Source organism: Miniopterus natalensis, chromosome 2 (assembly GCF_054644295.1).
Source record: "Miniopterus natalensis isolate mMinNat1 chromosome 2, mMinNat1.hap1, whole genome shotgun sequence".
Lineage (NCBI taxonomy): Eukaryota > Metazoa > Chordata > Mammalia > Chiroptera > Miniopteridae > Miniopterus > Miniopterus natalensis.
Window position 1 is genome coordinate 149,625,744 of NC_142082.1, and position 24,244 is coordinate 149,649,987.

General features: G+C 36.4%; 1 protein-coding gene across 1 annotated transcript in view; it reads left to right on the plus strand.

Annotated features, from left to right (window-relative positions):
• SLC2A13 (solute carrier family 2 member 13) overlaps positions 1-24,244 on the plus strand; it is a 269,611-nt gene that overhangs the window by 30,250 nt on the left and 215,117 nt on the right. The window contains exon 2 of the mRNA XM_087814727.1: positions 14,099-14,258. Within this exon, the coding sequence (XP_087670853.1) occupies positions 14,099-14,258 (160 nt within the window). The remainder of the gene's footprint in view (positions 1-14,098; positions 14,259-24,244) is intronic.

The window sequence follows — 24,244 nt, forward strand, 5'->3', positions numbered from 1 at the left end:
ATGTTAATAAAATAGCCAGAAGTCTCTATAGTAGTCCCGCCTTATCTACGGGTGATAAATTCCAAGACCCCCAGTGGATGCCTGAAACCATGGATGGTACCAAACCCTATGTATACTATGTTCTTTACATACATACATACCTATGATAAAGTCTAATTTATAAATTTAGGTGCAGTAGAGATTAACAGCAATAGCTAATAATAAAATTGAATAATTATTTCAATTGTTATAATTATAACAGTTGTAACAATTATTAAAATAATGCTGCAATAAAAGTTGTGTGAATGTGGCATTATTCAGTAAAATAAGGGTTATTTGAACGCAAGCCATGTGATACTGTGACATTCCATTTGATAACCGAGATGGCTACTCAGTGACTAATGGGCAGGCTGTGTATATACATCCTGGAGTCACTGGACAAAGGGATGATTCAGGTTCCCGGTGGGACGGAGTGGGATGGTCTGAGACTTCATCAGTTTACTCAGAATGGCACCCAGTTTAAAACTTAAGGATTGTTTATTTCTGGAATTGTCCACTTAATATTTTTTTACTGCGATATATTGCAGGTAACTGAAACCATGGAAAGCAAAACCCCAGATGAGGTGGGACTACTGTATAATTATTGTATAATCTCAGTGATTTATTTTCACATTGATAATCCTATTTATGAAACCTACCTTGGACTAGAGTTAGCTTCATTTTTCTTTGTCTTACTTAAATATTAGTGATCCACTTACTTATTTTTTAGTAGGTAGGTTTTAAGCTTTTCAAGGTTGAGTATTATAACTTCCTGTATCAGCTGTATAGGCCATACACAATATTTGCTGAATGAATTATAAATAAAAAATAGGGCTTTTTTTTTTTTTGTCACTTAATTATAGTGATATCACTTTAGTTTTTAAAGTGTTTATTTTAATTCATAGTATTCAATTTTAAGAAAAAGTTAATTTTTCTTTGAAATAATTTTATATTGAAGTTTATTTTAATAACTTAATTAACCATCAAAGTGCAGCTTTTTGAAGGATTTGTAGTAATATGACTAATGATTGACCAATCTTCCTCCTGTTGCTTCTCACCACTATCACTTCAGTATTTTATGTCTCAAATAGCATCCTTAATGAAATATTAATAGTCTAGATCAAATATTTTGCCATATTTGTTGTGAAGGAAACTTAATATACTGAGATATTACTATGAGATATAAGTGGCTTATAATGGGTTGTTATCTTGTTGTTTTAATAAGGGAGAAAGCTGTGGGACATTTACTTGGAGTGAGATTCTCTTGATCATGGGGAAAAGAAATTCCTTGCACTGTGTGAGTCCATTAGAATTTTTTAGCATTATCATTTTTTTATTCTTTCCTTCTCCTTTAATCAATAAATAATTACTCCATGCTAGGTATTTTTATTTAGGTTGAAATACATCAAAATGACATTTATTATTTATTTTTGAAACTTATATGTTAAAAATTTAAGACCTTCATGTTGTGAGAAATGCACTGATCTTTTAAAGTATATTTGTAATTGATGCTGAAGATTTTTTTCATACAAAGTCCACTGGAGAAAATAACCCAATATTTGATATGTTGTCTAAGCACCGATGTTTAGTTTTAATAAAAGGGGGGGAAAGTAGTTCATAAAATTACGTAGTCATTGCTTCTCTGAGATAAGCTGGATAAAAGGAAGTGAAGTCATATCCTCAACATTTTTGGAGTCATCTCCCAATTATAAGTAGCCCAGGCTTGGTTGTCCAAATGAACGTGTGTGGCTGTTGTTGTTTCATTGCCATGGCAATTGTACAATTAGTGTGAAGTTGCTGGCAAGCTCCGGGGCCAGAGGGTTTTGATGTACTGACTTGGAAGTGGAAGAATAAAACCCTTTTCACAGCTGCTATGTGTTCTGAATAGACACAGCAGCTGCTTTTTTTCAGTTTTATACTAATTTAGATGTCGACATTATGCCTCAGTGGATCGTTGGCAGGGACATCTCCTTGTTCTGTCTATCAAACAGGACCCTTGCACAGTGGATTATTATAGGAGACAATCACTGAGCTTAAGGAAATCAGCTTTGTGATGGGCGGCAAACACTCCTGCCTTTGGCTCTGCAGGGAGATAGTATTTCTATCTTGAAGGCTATTTGCAAAACTACCCTCTGCTTTGAAGGGAGACACTATATCTGTCTTACTAGGCTGTTTGCGATACTAAACATCCTTGAAAAGGTTCTGTGAAACAAAGAGCGGCCAGTGCCTACTTGGAAGACATGCAAAAAGGCAGGCAGTTCATGGAGAATTGTATCCCAACACAGCAAAAGATGGTTATTCTAGTCCACAAAATTAGTTGGGAAATACTGCCTTTTTCAAAATTTTAGGATAGTTTGTGTAAGATTGGAGTTATTTGTTCCTTGAAAGCTTGGTGGAACTAATTAAATAAAGCCATTGAGACTTGAAGTTTTTCTTATGGGAATTTTTTTTGGCCGTTGATCCAGTTTTCTTGGTATTTACGGGACTATTTAGGTTTTATGATTCTTTCTGAATAAAGTTTTTTCTATGAATGTGTTCATTTTATAGGAATAAAATTGTTCATAGTGGCCCCCTTATGTTTTTCATGTTTCTAATTTTTCTAGTTATTTTTCATTTTTTATTAAATGTATTGAGGTGACATTGTGTAATAAAATTATTCAGGTTTCAGGCAATTACAATTCTGTGATACATTACCTGCATATTGTATTGTGTGCCCACCACCCCGAGTCACATGTCCTTCTGTCACCACGAACGCGCCCCCTCTCCCCTTCACTACCCTCCCACCCCTTTCCTTCTGGTAACCATCACACCGTTTGTTGTGTGTGTCTGCTTTTGTTTGTTTCTCTTGTCTGTTCATTTGTTGCTTTCGGATTTATATCTCACATATGAGTGATGTCATGTGGCCTTGACTTCTGATTTACTTTGCTTAGTGTAATAATCTCAAGGCCCTCCCATGTTGCAAGTGGCGGCGTTTCGCCTTCTCTTAGGCTGAGCAGCCTCCACTGTGCGGAAAGCAGCGTGGAGGCCCCTGTGGGGGTCACCCCCCCCCCCAGGTACCCGCCAGGAGCATTAGAAGACACTTACCCGCAAGGACAGGTGCACGCCTGTTATTCACTGCAGCGTTATTCATGGTGGCCAAGACCTGGCGGCGACCGAAGTGTCCCTCGATAGGTGACTGGATAAGGTTTTTCTCCCTCGAGACTGGTTATTTAGGCTGTCTTCTTCTTGACCAGTCTTTGCAGTCTTTGTGAACTTTAATATTTTAAAAGAGCCACCCTTTGTTTTTTTATCCTTTAGCATGTTTTTTTCCTATTTCATTAATTTGTTTTTTAGTATTTATTTCCTTCTGCTTTTTAAAGTTAATTTTCTTCCTTGTTTCTCAGATTCTTTGGATAGACATAAATGGTTTCTTTCCAGTGCCTGTTATCATTTAGACTTTTTTTTGGCAAATCACAAAATTATTAATATATAGTGTTTATTTTTTATTCATTTCCAAAAAAAATTAAATTTTCAATACGATTTCTTTCACCAATGAATCATATGAAATTGTATTTCTTAATTGTCAGGCGTATATGGTTGATGGTATGTTTTGGTTTTCTTTTATTTAAATCAGTTTTCCATGCAATTGCTTTTGAGGTTGGAAATCACGATCCGTATCATTTTGGCCTTTTGATATACGGTGAGGACTGTTCTTTGGATCAGTAAGTGTTTATAATTGCTTCTTTTGTGCTTGTACCAACAATGTGTAATTTTCACTTGTTGAACGTAGAGTTCATAAAGTGGATGCAGGTGTCCAACTTAATTGTATCATTCAAATCATTTGTGTGTGTTTTTGAACTTTTGTTTCCTAGATCTGTCAGTTACTGATCTGATATGTTACTGCCACCCACTAGGGTTGTGGATTTGTCTATTTTATACTTCTCAAATCTTTTGTTTTCTGTATTTTGAAGCCATGTTTAAAGGTCGTATGTAATTTAACTGATCTCTCTTGTTGATCAGTTGAGCCCTTTATAATTATCAAATGGCCCTGTTGGTCTTTAGCAATACTTTCTGCTTTAATGTTTATTCTGTCTGGATGAATATGGCCACATCAGCGTCTATTTAGACTTTTCCTCATTTATTTTTCTATTCTTTTGCTTTCAATCTTGTTTCTAACCTTTTAACTTGTGGTGGTTGTTTTTTTCCTGTACAGAAATAAAGTACAGATTTTCAATCCAGGCTGATTGCTTTAAATCTAGGCTAATTGCTCTTCTTTTTACTTGGTACTTGGATTCTTTTGGATGCATTATGATTATTGCTACAATTGAATTTATATCTGCCTTTGCATCCTTAACTTACTGTGCTTCTTTCTCTCTCCTTTTTTGAATTGCCCTGTATAAATATTTTTTCTCATGCAACTTTCTCTCAAGTAGTTTGGAAGTTCTGTTTTGTTTGAATGTATTTTTTAGTAGTTTCCACTGAAATTTTACTTGTCCAATAATATTTAACATCCATTTGGGTTCACTTTCTATTGGAAATACACTCCTAGAATTTCTTAATTTAGGAATTTTGCCCTTGCTCTTGAGAGAGATTTTTTTTCGGTTGGACTCAAAACCTATACTTTTTTTGATATTTTTTTGATACTTTTTTTTTCTCCCCCAGAAAAATGAAAATAGCATTTTACTGTCTTCTGGGTTCCACTGTGGCTGACAAGAAGTCAGTTGTCATTTAACATAGAAATTCTAACAGCAATTAGAAGACTGGATGTGGCCAAAATACTGTGGATATTTCTTGCTTCCTACTTTTGTGTTTTCAAAGAAACTAGATATACATGAGAATTGCGCTTTCTTTGCTCATTTCTGATCTCCTCTTGTAAATAAGAAGATAAATAATATTAAAGTTGGGACATATCTGAAGAAAGGAACCTCAGGATTTGTGTGGTTCTTTCCAAATTTTCAAGACAGATGTAACAAAAGGAGTTTTTTAATTTTTTTGCATTTAAAGCTACCCATTTAGGAGTTTTCTTTAGACTAAAATTAGTCCTTTGAAAACAGAATATAAGTAATCTTTTGCTATATATCTATTATCTATTATTTATCTGTCATCTCATTTTTAGATAAGTTACTCTACCTCATCATTTGTCAAATAGTTGGAAATCACTACTTCTATTCTAGCTGTATCAGCATCTCAAAGCTGCTGGAACAGAAGTAAGAGATAATGCCAGCTAATTTGTGCCAGAGTTCAGTTCTGTTGATTGAGTCAGAGCTGCCACTAGATCTACAATTAGAGTGAAAAGATGTTTATAAGCCATGGGGTTATAAACAGGGGTTCATTTTAATCATCTCTTCCAAAAGCCTGCTTAAGAGGGATCACACTGCCCTTTCAGAGGCTTGTTCACTATATATCACATCACTTGGAGTCTATTTCTAAGAGTGTTAATGAACCATATCTATAAGCATCTTGCCCATCACCTTTCATAAATCTGAAGGGTCCCCTATACTCTCTTTAGACCTTACGAGAAGAAGCTGTTGTAAAATGTTGATACATGTTTCACCATGAGTGGTGCCTACCATTTCAATGAATCAACTAAACAATCTTTGAATTATGTATATATTTCTGAAGAACAAAATGTGGAGTTTTCTTTTTTCTATTAAAATAATTTTGACTGGATGCCAAAGAGAACCTAAAGATTTTTCCCTCTCTCTCTCCCTTCATCTCTTTTATCATTAGAGAGACCCTCGCTTTCTTACGGCCCAGTGACACAGAACTAGAGTCCCAACAGCAGGCTTTGTGCTTCAGTTCACTGTGGCTTTCTCATTCCCACCATAGCTCTTAAACAAACTTTTTCTATTTCAAAAGCATCTTGGGAAATGAGTGCAAAATTTACACATGTAGAAAAAAGTTCCATACTTTATAGTAATAAAATAAAAGGAAATGAAAGTGAACTTGGCTATGTTCCTCATCAAACATTTAGAATTTTACCATAGATTCCCATGGATTATTAGAGAAGACTATGGGGAAAGTATGTTGTGTATCTTTGTAGATCTTAAATGTAACTTTTTCCTCTTCATTTTTATTTGGTAATGATTTTACTCCTTATATTGATTTTTTAATATAAACAGCATAGGGATATTCATATGCTCTAGATCAGGGGTGGGGAACGTCCAGCCCAAGGGACTGGTCTGATCCTGCTGAGGCAACTAACTGCAGGCGGGATTCAGAATTCGATAAATCTAGGAGCTCTTTTTGTAGCTCATTTTTAAGTTGATAATTTTGTATGACCCTCAAATGTTATAAATATCCAAATGGCACTTGGCAGAAAAATGGCGCTCGCCCCTGCTCTAGATGGAAGGATAAGATTAGAAGAGGTTGAGAAAGATAATACCTGTTGGTGGGTGGCTTATATGATTTTCACCACTTAAGAAAACTCAACGGCCAGGGTCATTTCGTCTACTTCTCAGAAACACAGGAAATCATTAATAGAGATCTCTGGTAATGAAGATGGACACTGTGCTGCCATATGATTCTATGCCTCTTTGGACATTAAAAAAATGAGTAGAAAAAAATTTAAAATAATTATTCAGGCATAATCTTCCAACCAAGTAAAATGTGTAGCCAGTGTTACCAAGTGCTAGAACAGAAAAAGACCAGTAAATGCTTTGAAGTGGTTATCAGACAAGTCGAAAAATTCTCTCTCTGTAAGCTCCAGAAGTGTGTTCCTTAGAAATGGGAAGAGAGAGGAGCCATAGGAAGAACAGGTGCTTGAACACTCAGTGGTTCACTTATTTCTAGATTTCTGTAGTCCAGATTAAGTGAGGGGCAAGTTCTCTGAGTGGTTTATATGGAAACTTCCCTATCTTTAAAGTTTTCATTCATAATCTTAGGGTTGGTGTAGAGGTAGTTCCAAAAATAGTAAATGAGCCGTTTATCTTCTGATACATACCCATTGCAACAGGATTTTCTAATGCTGTTAATTATGAAATTATATAACTTGGCAAGTTATAAAATACTTAGATCACAACATTTCCCACCTAATTGTCTGCAGTTGTTGCTCTCTGGAATCTCATGTTGCCTGGTTGTTATTACTTTGTAGATAAGCTGGGTTTTTCTTTCTGCCCTATTCATAAAAAAGAAAAAGATCGTTTTTGTTTGCTCTGCAAATCCCAAAATTTCGCAGGATGTTTCTAGCTGTTACTATCTTCTACCCCTGGGGCCCATTATTTCTTTTATAATGGTTTCTTTTTCAACAGTATTTTTTATCATTTTAGTTTCCTGTTTTCCATTCTTAGAGAGCATATCAAATTGATGTTCCACACTTTCTCAAACTTTACCCAGCTTTTGTTGTTGTTAATTACTGCCTCTAATATGGTATTTACCTCTGTTATTATTTATACATTCTACTATTAAATTTTTGGTGTTCTTGCCATCCTTCCTTACCCTACCCATTTCCCTGTTCTGTTTCATTCTTGCCCTTTTATCTAAGCTCACTCCCTCCTTGTGGCTCTCAGTTCCTGCTTTTTAAGCAAGACTAGCCCTTATATTGAACAGCTTAAATTTTTTTGTGTGGGTGTGTGTGTTCATATATTATTTTACTATGTTAATATTTCCTTTAATTCTTCTATTTTCTCAACCCTTTATATCTATTGCATGAAAATTTTTACAACCAAATTTTAGCCCCGGGCTTATCTTATTATAAAATACACACATTTCTTGTATATTTTATCTGTACGTATTCAATCTGTATTCAGGTGATTCACAGCCTTTTAGCTCCTGTTTAGGTCCACATTGCTTGTCTTTAAACCTTTACCTCTTGATGTCACAGAGCTAAATAATGACAGAGTACCCCTGATGTGCCTTTTTGCTAAATTCACTGCCTTGAGGAAATGCATCGATTTCTTATTACCCACTCAGCATTCCATTTGTCAGGTATAAAAACACACTGCTTCTGCTCCTGTGGTATTTCTTACAGCTATCTTTCCTGCATATCCTCTAAATGCTGTTTTAAGAACTTTCTTACATATCTATTAATTTCTTAACTTGCCATCTCTCCCCTTCAAGAAATTCTTTCCTTCTCTGTTTTTTTTTCCTGCTTGTTCTAGGACCACGTCCTCTCTTTATCTGAATACTGGAATATTATACTGTTACTTAAAATGATCTTGTATTACAAGGATGCCAGACCTACAAGTATGCAGGTTGTTGTACATGGCTACATAGGGATGTATCTAGTTTGGCTGTTTTCTTTGGCCTGTGAAGCATTTTGTCCCTTAATTGTTATGTAATCAACAATACCTTGTATCTTATACTCACTCAGTGTCTGTCTTTATGGTACCTGCCTAGTTTATGGAAGAAGTTTGAGACTCCTTTTTGGAAAAGAATATTTAAAGAGAGGGAAAATGTTCACAGTATAATGAGTTAAAGCTACAGACCTATGGAAAAAATACTTGCAAGTTATAACCAAATATTAATAGTGATTATCTATGGGTAGTGTGATTTTTATTTACCTTATTTTTTATCTGTAGTTCTCAAATTTTCCTTAATGAGTAATTTTTTAGTATAAAAACCAATTAGTTAACAATAACTTAAAAGGATATGGTTTTGTGTGTGTATCCCATTGTTCTAATCAACAAGGTCTGTGCTTGACACTTAGGTAAGTTATATTTCAGAAGATATGTGAGATATGATCAAGTATGAGCTTATAGTCCTGCTTGGAGAAACACTGTGGTACAGTCTCTACTGAGAAGTTACCAGGAAAAAAGGACATGGACTGCACTGAATTGAAATGCTCATGATGTGTTCATAATACTCTAAGAGCTTTTAAACAGCACAGAACATTACCTCTGCTAGTTATCCCCATAGGTAGAATCTTTATTATACTCTGGCTCTTCTGTTATAGACATTTTGTGTTGTATATATTATCATCATTTTGGGGCTATTGCTCTTTGAAGTTGCTCAGCAGTTTTTTTGTGAGTGCCTTAGGCTTTACTGTTAGAAAACCCCCCAAAACTGAATTCTGGAGTGTTAACAACCTGGTAACTGTAGGTACTTTAGAAGGATGCAGACACCCCCAGCCTGGGCAGGACAGCAAAACTGAAGCAAACACAGTGAAGGCATAACTGTTTGTTTACACAGATTCTCTTTCTCGTTATTACAACTCTTTCTTTAGAGGTCATAGGGCAATAATTTACAAAATAAAATTAGGACATTATAATCCTTCTTGTTCAAGCAGCATTATTATTAAAAGGTAGCTTCATGTGCTACTGAGAGGCTAATTAGCTGCTGTCTGGCTTATCATGCTGAGAGGCTGCTGTGATTCATGGGTATTTACCCATCACAACAGGATTTTCTAATGCTATTTGGTTATGAAATTATTTATACTTCTGACTCGGCTTTGAAAGGGCTTCCAGCAGTTTTTGTAAGCCAACTTCAAAATGCTCAGAAGCGTTCTGTGCTGTTTGTGGTGAATCACCTTGGCAGTGTGTGTGTGCGTGAATCCAGTTTCACTGCGTTGTCCGAGGTGCAATTTTCTGGTAAAACTACTTGCTAAGCATGATAATGAATTTTCATTGCTATAGACCTTTTTATTCTGTAAGAAGTCAACTTTTCTTATATAAAATTTTAGACAATATTCAGAACCGGTACCAACACAGGCTTTTTTGTGTGGTTGTATTTACTCTGAGATTCCCTTAACAGGAACTTGGACCACTACTTTCCTTATGTTAGTGCCAGTTGGTGAGTTTAGTATGGACGGTTAAGAATTTGTTCTTAATCAGACATTTATTTTATGTGATTAGTGATTGCTGTGGGGAAGGAAAAATATTTCTTCTATCCTTCTAGGGTCTTTCGGCTGGTCTAATAATTAAATCATCACAAGATGGTTAACAAGAGGAAATAACCAAATTTAATTACATACATAATTATGGGGACCCCCACATGCATGAGAGGGTCAGACACCTCACATACAAGAGAGGTTCAGAGACAGAAAGTTAAAATGAGATAGATATGACATTCTGAGCTGAGGATGAGGTAAGATGCCTTGGGGCTTCAGTGGCGAGGAAGGTCATTGGAAGGACGATAAGGAGAGTAGATATTTAGTACCTTACACGATTGTTAGGTCATAAAAAGTTATTAACTGTTCTGCATTAGAACACTGAGTTTTGTCTGGGGACAGAATTCGATGTGCTTCTCTAAAGGAGATTTGAAGGTGACATATCCCCAATACCCATGATTTTTCAAAACTGGTCATGTTCGGAAATCCATAAATTATGGTTTGCATGGGTTGTTTTATTGATAGCAAGGCTGGTTAACAGGGCCTGTAACACATGCACAATGAACAGATGTGAGTCCGCTGAACATGAGTCTACTACTCTCCCTGATCATCAGCGTTTTTTATAGTTCCCCATTTTCATAGAGCAGTTTTATGGGTTTAAACTTATCTCACTTGAAATTATACAATTATTCACATGTAGTTACCAGTTTTGAGTATCATCTGAGCTCTTTAACATGACACTTGGTGGCAGTAAGTCACATAGCAGGTAGTAGGAGCAGGGAAAAGTTCAGACCCTCCTGCTCCTAGAAGATCATGTGTGCTAGCTAAGGAAGTAGAGCCAAAAAGAAAATGTTTCTGAGAAATTTACGAAGGGTCACATTCCGAACAGAGGCATGACACTCAGTCCTGAAGTGGTTCATTACAAAGATTAGGGGACTTAGATCTGAGAGCCACTTTGACATTAATTTGCTATAATGTGACTTGCTGAAAACCTCTTCTTGTCTGCCTCTAAGCTGGGTCTCTTTCCTTTCCTAGGGGGATAATGAATGTCTGTCCTGCCTACCTATTGGTAGGATGACCTTACATAATAATGCAAAATGGTAACAGAAAAAGACTTCAGAAATAACATAGCATTCAAGGGTAGGTGGATGCTTGCTGGTTGCTCCTTCTCAGTTTCTTTCTTCAGCAGTTCCTTAAATATTGCATTTTTTCTGGACTCAATTCTGGCCATTCTTCTCATATGCCATTTTTGGGAGATCTCCTCCATTCAGTGGTTTCAGTTATGTGCACCAGCCACACAGAACCATCTTCTCAACTCCAGATATTTGTATAACTTCCCAAACCCCGCTAGCCTAGTCTCAGTTTGTAGTTATGTTTAAAGAAATAGAGTCCAGCAACTAAAAGCAATTGAAAAGTAACACTACTCTTTTGTCTTGAAGGTTTAACAGCAATATAGGTTATAACCCAGCAATATTTTTTTAAATCTGTTATCGCTCACATTCCCCAGTCAAGCCTCAGTCAGTTCTTTTGTTTTAGACTCCCGATTTTTCCCATGCTGACCCTGAGCATCACACTCCCAATTCTCTCCAGTCTTTATTTATTTGGACTACCACAAACCAGATCTTTGACGCATGTTTCCTTCTCCATCTTTTTTCTCTTGTCTAGCATGGTAACAGTTGAAGAACTTGGCTGGCACAGACCAAATTTCCCCTAAGGATGAAGGAGAGGTTGATTATTTTGGCAAAGACCCTTATTGGGTAGGAGAAGAGAGGGAGACTGGGAACATTCACATGTACATAATCTATATTCCCAGCACACTTACAGAGTGGTCTCCTTGCTCTCTACTTATATATTTCACAGAGCACCTCTTCTCACCAAGACTTGACCTCATTATGGCCCACCCATACTGGCTTCTCCAGTATCCCTTATCTTTGTACAGAGTACCCCTCACGCTCCTAGTGGCTTATTCTGGAAATCTGAAGATCATCCTCAAATTCTTCTTCTCCTCATCCTTCACATTCATCCAAATTCTCTTTAGCCAAATACAAAATACATTAATTCTAGGATCTCTCCTCTTTACTCCATTTCCAGTGCTGTCACTGTGCTCATCGCTCCCCTGCGATCAGTCTTCCCTACTCCAACAAAAGTGATCCTTTAAAACATGACTCTGATTGTGACTTTTCCTCCTTTGCATTATTCAAAGTCTTCTTAGTACCAAACCCTTAATGTAGCTTCTACGATTCTGTGTTGTCTGGTTGATCTCTGCCCACATCTCCAGAAATACTTGCCCTCAACAGGATGTATTTCTTCCTGCCTTAAGGCCTCTTTGTCAAAGTTGGTCTGATTGTCTAAAGCATGGATGGGGAACCTTTTTTCTGCCAAGGGCCATTTGGATATTTTGTAACATCATTCACGGGCCATGCAAAACTATCAACTTAAAAATTAGCCTGCTATATTTGGTCAAACATTTAATGAACTCACCCATAATGTGATAGCTGGAACTGCTGCTTTTTGGTGAGGCCTTGGCAGGCCTGGATCAAATGATTTCATGGGCCATGTACTGGCCCTTGGGTCAGACGTTCCCCAGCCCTGGTCTAAAGTCTCTCCCATCTTCCACACCCCCACCTGGCTTAGCTTACTCATCCCCCTGATCTCGGCTTAAATATAACCTCATCCAAGGCTTCTCTGATTCCTCCTCCTGTCCCTTTGCCATTGGCTCATTCATGTCCCCCACACTTCCCCTTTGGTAAGAACCATCACATGTGAAATGTAATTACTTGTTTAAACACATTTTTCTCAGCAGATCCTCTGACCCCAGTTCTTAGCACAGTGCCCAGCTCAGATCAAGTATTCAGTGGATGCTCACTGCTAAATGGATGCCACATCCATGGTTTCTGCCCTGTATGCCTCTCCCACTTCATCTCTACACATATCCTGCCTCACGCTTTCTGTACAACCCTTGAGAAAACCCCATGTCATTTCATATTTTTGTAAGCTCATGCTCTTTTCCATAGAATTGTCTGCCCAGCCTTTCCTAGCTACCACCTAATCATTGTCAGCATCCAGCAATGTCAGCACTGAAAGATAGGATGCAGTGTATAGCTCTGCGCTGGCCCTTACTATGTTATTTTGATTTTTTTTTTTTACTGCATGTTTTTGAGTAGGGTTTATGTGTTGCTTCCTTTAGGGAAGGGACCTTATTTTATTTACTTATTATTTTGATAACCCCAGCACCTAACAGGTCAAACTGAATAAAAAATTTGGAATGCCTCCTAAGTAGTGATATAATAGAAATGCTGCCGATATTATTGACTGCTTTCTGTATGCTTGGCACAATTTTAAGTACTTTATTTTATTAACCCATTGAATGTTCCCAACTTCTATGGAAGAGATACTTTTAATCTTTCTATTATATAGATGAGGAACTGGAGACCCAGAAAGGTTAAGTAAGTTGTCCAGATTTAACCAGCTGCATTGGTTGTAGATAGAAAATATTTTAAAGGAGGTATAACACAATACACCTAAACCTAGAAAACTATCATCGGTTTTTTAAAACAGTAAATTCCCAAAGTACTGTCCATTGTGAACTATTTCTGAAATGTACAGCTAGACAATTGAATAAGGTGATTAATTGTATGGATTTCTTATTAGTAAATCAATGAGTTTTGGTGTATCTGCTGGAAATGACTTTGGATAATTAATATGTATTCTTTGATAATTTTTTATTCTCACCATTGTCTGATTACATTTCCATATAAGACTAAAAATATTTCAATAATTATATTCAGTCCAGAGAGCATTTTTCTATGTTTAGTCCTTAACCACTGAGCCAGGCTTTATAATTTTTTAAGTGTTGACCCATGAACCAAGAGGTCACTGGTTCTATTCCCAGTCAAGCAAGGCACATGCCCAGGTTGTGGGCTCCATCCCCCCAGTGTGGGGCGTGCAGGAGGCAGCCGATCGATGTTTCTCGTTGATGTTTCTATCTCTCTATCCCTCTCCCTTCTCTCTCTAAAAATGAATAAAAACATAGTTAAAAAAATTATAAAGCATACTTATATGCATTCTAAAGTTATCTGAGATCTCTAGAGGTACTTCATTTGTAGGCTTTCAAATGATAATATGAAAACTGCTACTCAGAGATTGATATCTCACGTATGTCTTATCTGCAGTAGTCACCAATTATAAAAAGAACCTTTGAGTATGTGGTATACCTTTGTTTAAAGTAGAACACCAAGCCCATGTGTGTGTGTCTTAATCTAACATTAATATTTATAACAGCAGCAGAAATCTTGAGTAAATGTCTTATGCTTACTTTTCATTGTTTCTTTGCAGGCATTGCTTCTATGACAGTGCCAGTGTACATCGCCGAGGTCTCACCACCCAACTTAAGAGGTCGATTAGTCACCATTAATACCCTCTTCATCACAGGAGGGCAGTTCTTTGCCAGTGTTGTTGATGGAGCCTTCAGTTATCTCCAGAAAGATGGATGGAGGTCTGTAAATAGTTCTTACATTTAATTTTCAAATAAATCATGATTTTAGGGGATGGGAGAAAATTGAGAAATGAGAGAAAAAATATAATGGAGTATTTTGAATCATTATAGCTGGGTGGCATTCAGCAAAATTGAAAGTGGACAAGAAGTTGATATTTATTTTAATGATAGACAAGGAACCTACCATTGAGAATTGATATTTACAGGGTTTTTTTTAGCATTTAGGTGCCATTTCTCACACTGTGTGTAATCTTTTGCAATATTTTTTTAAAAATGAGCATGGCAATAAATATGTGTGGAGTTCTTGAATTGTATCAGTGATTGACAAGCTGTTTATGAACTGCAGATAAAACTAGCATCCTCTTTGGATTTAGGAGGCTGCACATTCTGATAAGAATGAAAGAAAGCCCAGTCTTTAAAGCTATAGATTTTGCTATACTATATAAAAAGATGTTAATGTATATGAATTTAAAATATATAAATTATTTTATCACTGTTTGGTTGATTTTGAATCGAAAGAGATGAGAGAAATGTTTTTAAAACTGCTTTAAAATATTTTCAAACTGAATATTGTAAAAACAAACTAATCTTATGATAAAGCTTAAAGATAGTATAGGCTCTACATTTTGATATCCTAGCATTCAAGACAAGACATTCATGTAGCTATTCCAGGGAGATTTTATTAAAAGGCATAACAGGCTACACAGCGTTCCCTACCTTGTTTTCTTGCCATCATTTATTACAACAAATGTTTATTGAGCATCTACTCTATAGGTTTTGGGAATAAAATATTGAACAAGTCAGACTCTAGTACTTATTTGCATGATGATTACAATGTTGAAGTTAATTCATTTTTTTAACTGATTTTAGAGAGAGAGAGAAACATCAATACGTAATTCCACTTACTTGTGCATTCATTGGTTGCACCTTGTATGTGCCCTGACCAGGGATTGAACCTACAACCTACAAGCTTTAACCAACTGAGCTACCCAGCCAGGGTTTGAAGTTAATTCTTAACAGCTTAAGATAAAAGACTCAATATAATGTGGATGTAGGGAATTAAACCTCTGTGTAAGCAGCATAATAAATCATATGTCTTTGGATGAGCCATTAAATACTTAGACTGGACTTTTATTAAAAGTCACGTGAGAAAACTCATTGAAGCCAATTAGGGCCTACATTTGTCAGAACCATGAATGAAAAGACACAGTTCTTAAGAAGCATTATCAGCTCTGTCTGCCTGTGATGCTAAACTGCTTTCTACCTTTCTCTGCCAAAGTGAGAAATTACTGGAAACATTAAGAAGCAGGAAATTTCCTATTTTTCTTCCCACTCTTATAGATGAACAGAAAGAGGGACATGATAACTTATGAGCATAACCTGATATTTGGAGTTTTTCTTGGAAGCTCAGTGGGAGTCATTTAGTCTTTTAATCCCACAACTTTTTCAGATCTCAATCATCTATTTACAGTGAGTTTAAAATTTATTAATGTAACTAATATAGAGATATATATATACTTTTAATAAAAATCTGTTTCCAAATGGATGTCGTTAAGCCATGTTTTTGATTTAAGTTTAGCAATTTAAATAATTTTTTTCCTCAGTACTGGCTAGGAAAGAGAGAACTGTCATACAGTGAAAATAACTCATGAATGTGGTGTCCCCGTGTGGAAGTGGAGGTTTTGGGACAGGCATCATTAGAACACTTTTCAGGGGCAGGGTGACATGGTTACAGACAGATGTGGATTCAGATCTGGTTTCTTATACTCATTAACTACAAACCTGGGACAAGTTACTTAGCTCCCCTGAGCTTCACTTTGTCACTGTAAAAACATGGGACCAGCCTGGCTGGTGTGGCTCAGAGGTTGAGCATTGACCTAGGATCCAGGAGACCATGGTTCAATTCTGGTCAGGGCACATGCCCGGGTTATACGCTTGATCCCCAGTTGGGGGGTGCAGGAGGCAGCTGATCAATCTCTCTCATCATTGATGTTTCTATCTCCCTCTCCCTCTCCCTCCCTCCCCCTCCCCCTCCCTTCCTCTCTCTGAAATCAATAAAAAACATACTTAAGAAAAAAAATAGGACCAAAAATATTTATCTTGTAAGATTGTTGTGGGATCTAAATTAATTATTATATGTAAAGTCCTCAGCCAAGTGCTTGGCACATGGAAAATGCTCAATAAATAATGAAACATTATCATTTACTATTCTGATGAATGAGTGAAGGATGAGTGCTGCTATAGGTAAGTGGTAAGGGGGGCTGAAGGAAAACACATACTATGGCCTCTATTTTGTTTATCCTTAAAGATGGATCTTGGAGTTGATAGGGTAGAAACCTAGAGAAAAAAAGTTAAATGACTATAGCTGCTGTAGAAAGTATAAAAAGGAAAAGCCTAGAGATATAAATGATTTTTCAAATGACCATGGGATCCCGGCTGAAGTTGGAGCCATGTTGTTTGCAGTAAAGGCAAACAGTATACCTGTGTGAATTTTTTCTGCAATACTGGAGGACCCAGGGGTGAAACAGTAAAATAAGAGGATGGGACTCTAATTTGGGGGGGTATTCAGAGCACTGCCTTAACGTACCAGATCACCTGAACCCCCTTATTGTTTGCACGATTACACATTACCTTACGCATGCATGCAAACATGTTTCCTTTGTTTACAAGTGAGTTTTCTGTCTTACCCTCTTTTATTATTTAGCATCCTTAGCAGTATGTTTACCTCATCCGACTCCTGGGCTAACAGGAGTGTGGTTACAAGCAAATAAAGACTGAAGTGGTGCCTTAGCATCAACTTTAGTATTCCCAGCAATTATATCTAAAAATTAATTATTGAAAATTTTTACAGTAACGATCAGAGTAAGACATACAGGAGACCAAACTGATTCATCAGACAGAAAAACTCCTTAGATTTTGATGATGTTGAAAGACTAACTCACCTTTCATGCCGGATGGGTCAAGCTTCTGTTTTCTTATTGTTTGGATGTCATAAAAATAAATTGTTTTCTGCCGAACTGGAAGATTAGTTTTCTCAGAAAAAATGAATTGCCAGGTAGAAGATTGAAGAAGCTGGAATTTTATAGCACTCCTGTGTTATAATACATTATATACTGGGAAGGATGCCATCTGGTTTCATGAGGAAATGAGAATAAAATTTTTTAAGATATCATTAAAGATTAGATTTTTAAAAATAACTTTATTGAGATATAATTTACAGATCATTCAGTTAACCCATTTAATATGTATATAATTCAGTGCCTTTTAGTATATTCGCAGAGCTGTGTAGCCATCATCATTATCAAATTTAGAATATTTTCATTATCCAAAAAAGAAGGTTCACCCCCTTTGGCTGTGTTCCAGCTCCTACCAGCTCTGGGCAACCATTAGTCTACTTTTTGTCACCATAGATTTGCCTGTTCTGGATATTTCATCTATCAATCTGTGTGGTCCTTTATGACTGGCTTCTGTAATTTAGCGTTTTTTCAAGGTTCATCCATGTTGTAGCATGTGTCAGTGTTTCATTTCTTTTTGTTGGCAAATAATGTAGATCTACCACAGTTTTGTTTACTCTTTCATCAGTTGATGGACATGTGAGTCATTTCCACTTTTTGGCCAGCATAGATAATGCTACTCTGAACATTTGTGCCCAGCTTGCATGGTAGAAGCGTGTTTTCAGTTCTCTTGGGTATAACCGAGGAGTGGAATTGCTAGGTCATATGGTAACTATGTTTAGCCTTTTGAAGAAATGCCAGACTGTCCTCCAAAGGGGCTAAACAATTTTATATTCCCACTTAGCAGTGTATGAAAACTCCAGTTTTTCCACATCCCACTGAAGAGTTAGTATCTGTGTTTTTTGCTATAGTTATCTTAGTGGGTATGAAGTGGCGTCTTGTTATGGTTTTGATTTTCATTTCCCTGATGACTAGTGATGTTGAGAAAGATTTTTTTTAACTTAATATATTATAGTGCTTATAAAGATGATAGAGGTAGTTAATGATGATATAAATAGTTTTATTACTGGTTGCCCTTTTCTGTGCTAATACTTTAAAATCTTGCTTATTGAACATAGTGAAATTTACTCACTACACCTCAAGCAAAATTTACTCACTACACCTCAAGCAAGCAAAGATTTTCTTTTTATTTTAATTGCTCAGATAAAGCCTGGCATGTAGCAGACCCCTCAATAAATATATAAAAAAGTGAATTTAACAGCCACCACAGTGGCTAAAACACTTATCTGGGTATGCCGCTGCTCAAATGCCTCACGTCTTCCCCATTTCCTACAGGAAAAAACCAGTTAAGCTCTTTATCATGGCTTGTAGTGTAATCCATTCTCCAATGCATACCTGCTTCTCTAGGTTTTTGTAGCTCATCGTAGCCTCCCTCCCTTCTCTTTTATATAACCACCAGGCCTGTATAATCTGCACACTGATCACGTCATGCTTTTTCATGTTTCTGAGTGGTTTCTTTCTTCTGCTCACTTCACCTATAATGCCTTCCTACTCTAAATCATTTTGTGGTCCAACTGCTGTTCCGTCTTTAAATCTCTGCTTATATGTCATGTGAAGCTGTCTTTGTTCCTTATGCTTTCATAAGACTTTGTGCATAGCTTTGATTGTATCCTTGCCATGTTCTTTTGAACTAGTTATTGCCTGTCTCCTCTAACTTGCTTTGGAGCTCCTGAATGTCATTGACCGTGTACTGATTGTTAAACCTAGGAAAGGGCCTGGAACATAGTAAATACTCAATAAATGTTTATGGAACTGAGCCGAATTGATTGGGCTCCAGGGAAGGGACTCTTAAAGTAAAAAGACATTGATCATAAACCAAAATGCCAATTCACTAATTTATGCTGAGGAATACATATGCTTTATAGATAGCTGAAAAACTAAATTATTAATCTTACGTATTTCTTAGTGAGCACAACATTCAGAAAGAAAATTAGTTTCTGAGCCCATGAACATTTCTGTTTCTCAGAATAATGTACCTTTCTGGGCCCCAGCACACTTATTGTCCTTCTCTCTTGGACAGAGCTGGTTTTCAATAAGTATTTCTATATTCATAATTATATAAACTGTAATGTGATTTGTATTAATAAGAATGGTGTACCTATAGCGGGGCTAAATTCTTCTCTTTCCTGTTAATTTTTTACTCATTTTTTTCCTCAGATTTAATTTTTTGAAAACCACAGTTCTCTTATTCTACCTCACTAGCCTGTGTACAACCACGTGTTAAGTGTCTGAGTGTGCCCAATATTTTCATCATTTACATAATGTGCTGTTGTTTTTTGCTTTTGCTAAAGAAATAAGATTTGAGATAATACGAATATTGAATAAGAAGCACAAAGTGTTAGTGCTGACAACATCCATATGAGAGATTTTTCTGGAGTATCTTACAGCTAATCCATGGACAACGTTAAGACTCATGCTGAGCTTTGAAGAATGGTAGGATTCGTGTAGACAGAGGTAAAAATGGGGCCAGAGTGTGGACTTGATGAGAGTAGGATTAGGAGGCTTGAAAGTGAGGTGGAGATATACACCATACATTGGAGCCAGGTTATAGAGGTTGTGAATTTTATCTAAAGGCAAAGGGAAGCTGTTAGTTTTTTAGCAGTGCCTACAGTAATATGAGCCAAAGATTAATATGACTGTGGTGCTCAGAATTTATGGGAACTCTTGGCTGTTGGTTGTACTTGAGAAACCTATTTATAAGGCTGCTGCCAGAATATAGGTGTGACATAGTGGTGATACTGTTGGAGACAGGTGTTAGTATGAAAATCATCCAGTCATTCACAAATTTTTTTCAGGCTTCTACTGTATACTACTATTGTGCTTGGTATTAGAGATGAAATACCAATAAGAAATGTACCAGTAAGAAATGTACCTGTCCTCAAGCACGTTGCAGTCTGAAGAAGAGACTTTTCATCAGCTTGTTAATTAAAAAATCAATAGTGTTAAGCGATGTGAGCTCCCAGGGCGTGAATAACAGGTCCACAGTGGAAAGATATTTGAGTTGAGTCTTTTATGAATAAAGAGTTTCAGGCACAGTGAGGGAGAGGGACATTCTCTGTGAAATACAATTTTCAGAAGCCCTGTAGTGTGAAGAGCCAGTCATGTTTGGGCAACAGTGAGAAGTTTAGAGCAGCCAGGTGGAGGGCCGTGATTACTACCTGGGAGTTGGAGGGTGATGTGGAAAGGCTAGTCTTCAACGGGTATGAGTAGAACTTTCAATCCACTGCACTCTCTTTAACAGTACATTGAGTTTAAGTTTGTTTATTGAAAGTCTCAGAAAATAATTTTTTTAATAATATTACTTTGAGATGAAAAAAATTAATGAGCCTCCCTCCCCCATAATATTTTACAAGTTTAAAAATCTTGTCAATAAGGTGCTTTTTAGAATGATATTTAAAGAGGTTGATATTTCTAAACAAATTTATGCTGGGGCAAGTGTTCTTATAATGTAGTGCTAATAGATTAGTGGTGTTTGGCTCTATACAAAATATAGAATATGAAGCAGTCTTTGTTTTAATAATTTAAATATGCACTGGCCTTTTTTTTCTCAAAAATATCTTTTAATTGATTTCAGAGAGAGGAAGGGTGAGAGAGAAACATCAGTGATGAGAGAGTCATTGATTGGCTTTCTCCTGCATGCCCCTCCACTGGCGATCAAGCCCACAATCCGGGCACATGCCCTGACTGAGAATCAAACTGTGACCTCCTAGTTCATAGGTCGATGCTCAACCACTGAGTCACGTCGGCTGGTCTATGCAGTGGCCACTTTAAGAAAGATGGATTTGGCCCGGCCGGGCGTGGCCCAGAGGTTGATCGTCGACCTGGGATCCAGGTGATTGGGGTTCGATTCCCAGTCAGGGCACATGCCCGAATTGTGGGCTCGATCAGTAACTCTCATCATTGATGTTTCTGTCTCTCTCTCTCCCTCTCCTTTCCTCTCTCTGAAATCAATAAAGATATATTTAAAAAAAAAAAAAATAAGAAAGATGGATTTGGTTAACAGCCTGATTACAAGTGAATACCTTAAATCTGAACATATTTATAATTTTGTTATTGACAGAATTAAAACATAGAACTGTTTATCATAAAGGTATCATAGTGTAGTGGGAGGAATAGGTTTAAGACTTGCTTTCATAGCACATGAATTAATTTAAGCTCTAATATCCTCATGTAGCTAGTACTTCAGCAGTTATATTAGTGTTCTTGCTAGGATTAAATGAGCTAATGGCTGTGAACATACATACCAATTCTTAAATGCTCCTAGGTGTTGTTTGCTGTTATCTCCAGAGAGTTTTGGGTTGACTCTGTGCTTCTTGCCTCTAAATCTGGCAATAAAAAGTTCTCTCATATTCAATTACCTATATTTTCCAGGTAAAAAGTAAATATGGTTTACTGATGAGGGTGGTTTGTTTAAGAATACCCTTTCCTGAAGATAACCGTTATAAACCATGGAGACAATATAAGAAACTATTTAAGACACTTGAGAGGTCCGGCTTTAAGGATAGATGGGAACTAAAGGGGATTTGAACCTTGAAGTGAATGGTTCATGGTGAGCACTACATTTTTGGCTTTAATCCTGAGGGCAGCCCTCAACCCATAAAGCTGGACAGCTAGAAATTAAGCAGAAAACTATAGTTTTATTGATTTGTGGCATGAGTGGCTAGGGTTTGCGGTGGCCAGAACAGCTGGAATTTGAGGGGGGAAATCCAGAAAAGAATGATCCATAGAGAAGGAAACCTCCAAATCTGAATACTAATTCACCACAAATGTTTTTCTGACGCCTGAACTATGAATATACAGGAAAGATTCCATGGAGCCTGCAGAAAGTAACAGAAGATGGTAAAAGCTGAGAGATGTTATTTCCTGCCCATAGGAAAAGTAACATTTTTGGACTTTGAAACCTTCCAGGTTAGAGGAGCCAACAGCTTGAACTTTCCAGTAAGACCCCAGAAGAAACATGCGTTAGGAGTAAAGACTTTGTTACTTGACTAAGCATTTTTCCTGACACCACTTCAAAACTGAGAGTCACACTAACCAAGTCTAAAACCAAGCCTTTACAAGTTCAAGTGCCTGGTAGGACAGTGTCAACATTCTTCAGAAGAAGAGAAGAGATTCTGTAGTCCCTACATTTTATCATTCACAATACACAGAACACACAAAAAAATTGTTAGACAATGTGAATAAACAGAAAATGTGATCCATAAGTAAAAGAAAAATTGTCAGTATAGACAGACCTTAAGATGATGCAGATCTTGGAATTAGAAAAAGACTTGAAAAACAGCTACTATAAATGTGTTCAAGGACTTAATGGAAATGAGTCATATAGAGTAACCAGATAGGTAATTTCAGCCGAGAAATGCAAACTGTATATATCTGTATATATAAAGAACCAAATGAAAATTCTAAGCTGAAAGTACAATATCTGGAATTAGAATTTTAAATAAAAAAATTCAGTGGATGGGTTTAACATCAAATTAAAGATGACAGAAAGCAGGATCTGGAAACTTGAAGACAGACCTATAGACATTACCTAATCTGAAAGAGAAAATAATAAGGTGGGAAAGAAATAGACTCAGTGGCCTAGGGTACAACATTGAGTCGTCTTATATACATCTGATTAATACCAAGTGGTCTAATGTACATGTAATTGAAGCTCAAGAGAGAGAGAATGGGGCAAAGCATATGTAAAGAAATAATGTCTTCAAATTCCCCAAATTTGGTGAAAATGTTAATTACTGATTCAAGAACCACAGAATTCCAAGTAGGTAAAATACAAAGATGAGCATATCCAGACATATCATAATCAAATGAAGACAAAAGATACAGAAAAAATTAGGATCCAGGAGAAAAAAAGCACATTACATGAAGGGGAGCAGCTATACAAGTGACAGCGGACTTTACATTAGGAACAGTGGAGGGCAGGAGACAACGGGACGTCATCCTCAAAGAAAAAAATCAACCCAATAGAATATACTTCAAAAATACAGGTAAAATTATAAAAAACTTTCAGTTAAAGTAAAATTAAGAGACTCTCACCACCAGATCTCCTACAGTATAAGAAATGCTAAAGGAAATTCTTAAGACTGAAGGGAAATGATGCTAGATGAATACTCATCTATAATAAGGAAGAAGTCATAAATAGGAGGCTAAATATCAAGGGCTTTCTTTGTGTGTTTTTTTCTTCTCATTTTTTTCTAAAATCATATGACTGTTTACATTTAAATGTATTGTAGGATTTATAGAGCATGTAGCTGTAAAACATAGGGTGTTCCCAAAAATGTATACACACACTTTGAATAATTATTAAAGGCAGTGTTTATTAAAATATATTTCATTTTCAAAATTGAGCTGTTAAAATGTGTATACATTATTTTGGGACTCCCTGTATATGACCACGATAGCACAGAAGTTGGGTCAGTACAGTAAATGGAAATTACACCTGTTCATGAAGAATTACAATATTTAGGAAGCAAAGATGCATGTTTTTATCCCTAGAACAACCACTAGGATATATTATTAAAAAACGGAACTAAGAAGCCATTATAAGAATTAAAATGGAATACTTGAAATATTTGGATAAGCTGAACAAAGGCAAAAAAGGAAGAACACAAGAATAAATCACAGATGGGACAAACAGAAAGCAAGGAGCAGAATGGTAGATGTAAAACCCAGTTATAGCAACCAGTACATTAAATGTAAAAAATTATCAGCATGTACAAAAAGCATGACACAAATCTATATTGTCTGAAAGCGAGAGATTTTAAGTATAACGCCATAGGTAGGTTAAAAAGTGAAAGAGTGGGAAAAGATATACTGTTCATACAGTCAGTATAAGAAAGCTGGTGTGGCTATATTAATAATTACACAACGTAGACTTTAAGACAAGTGGTATTATTAGAGAGAAAGAGAGACATTCATAATGATAAAAGAGCCAGTTTACCAAAAGTAATAATGATAAAAAGTGTGCTTCAT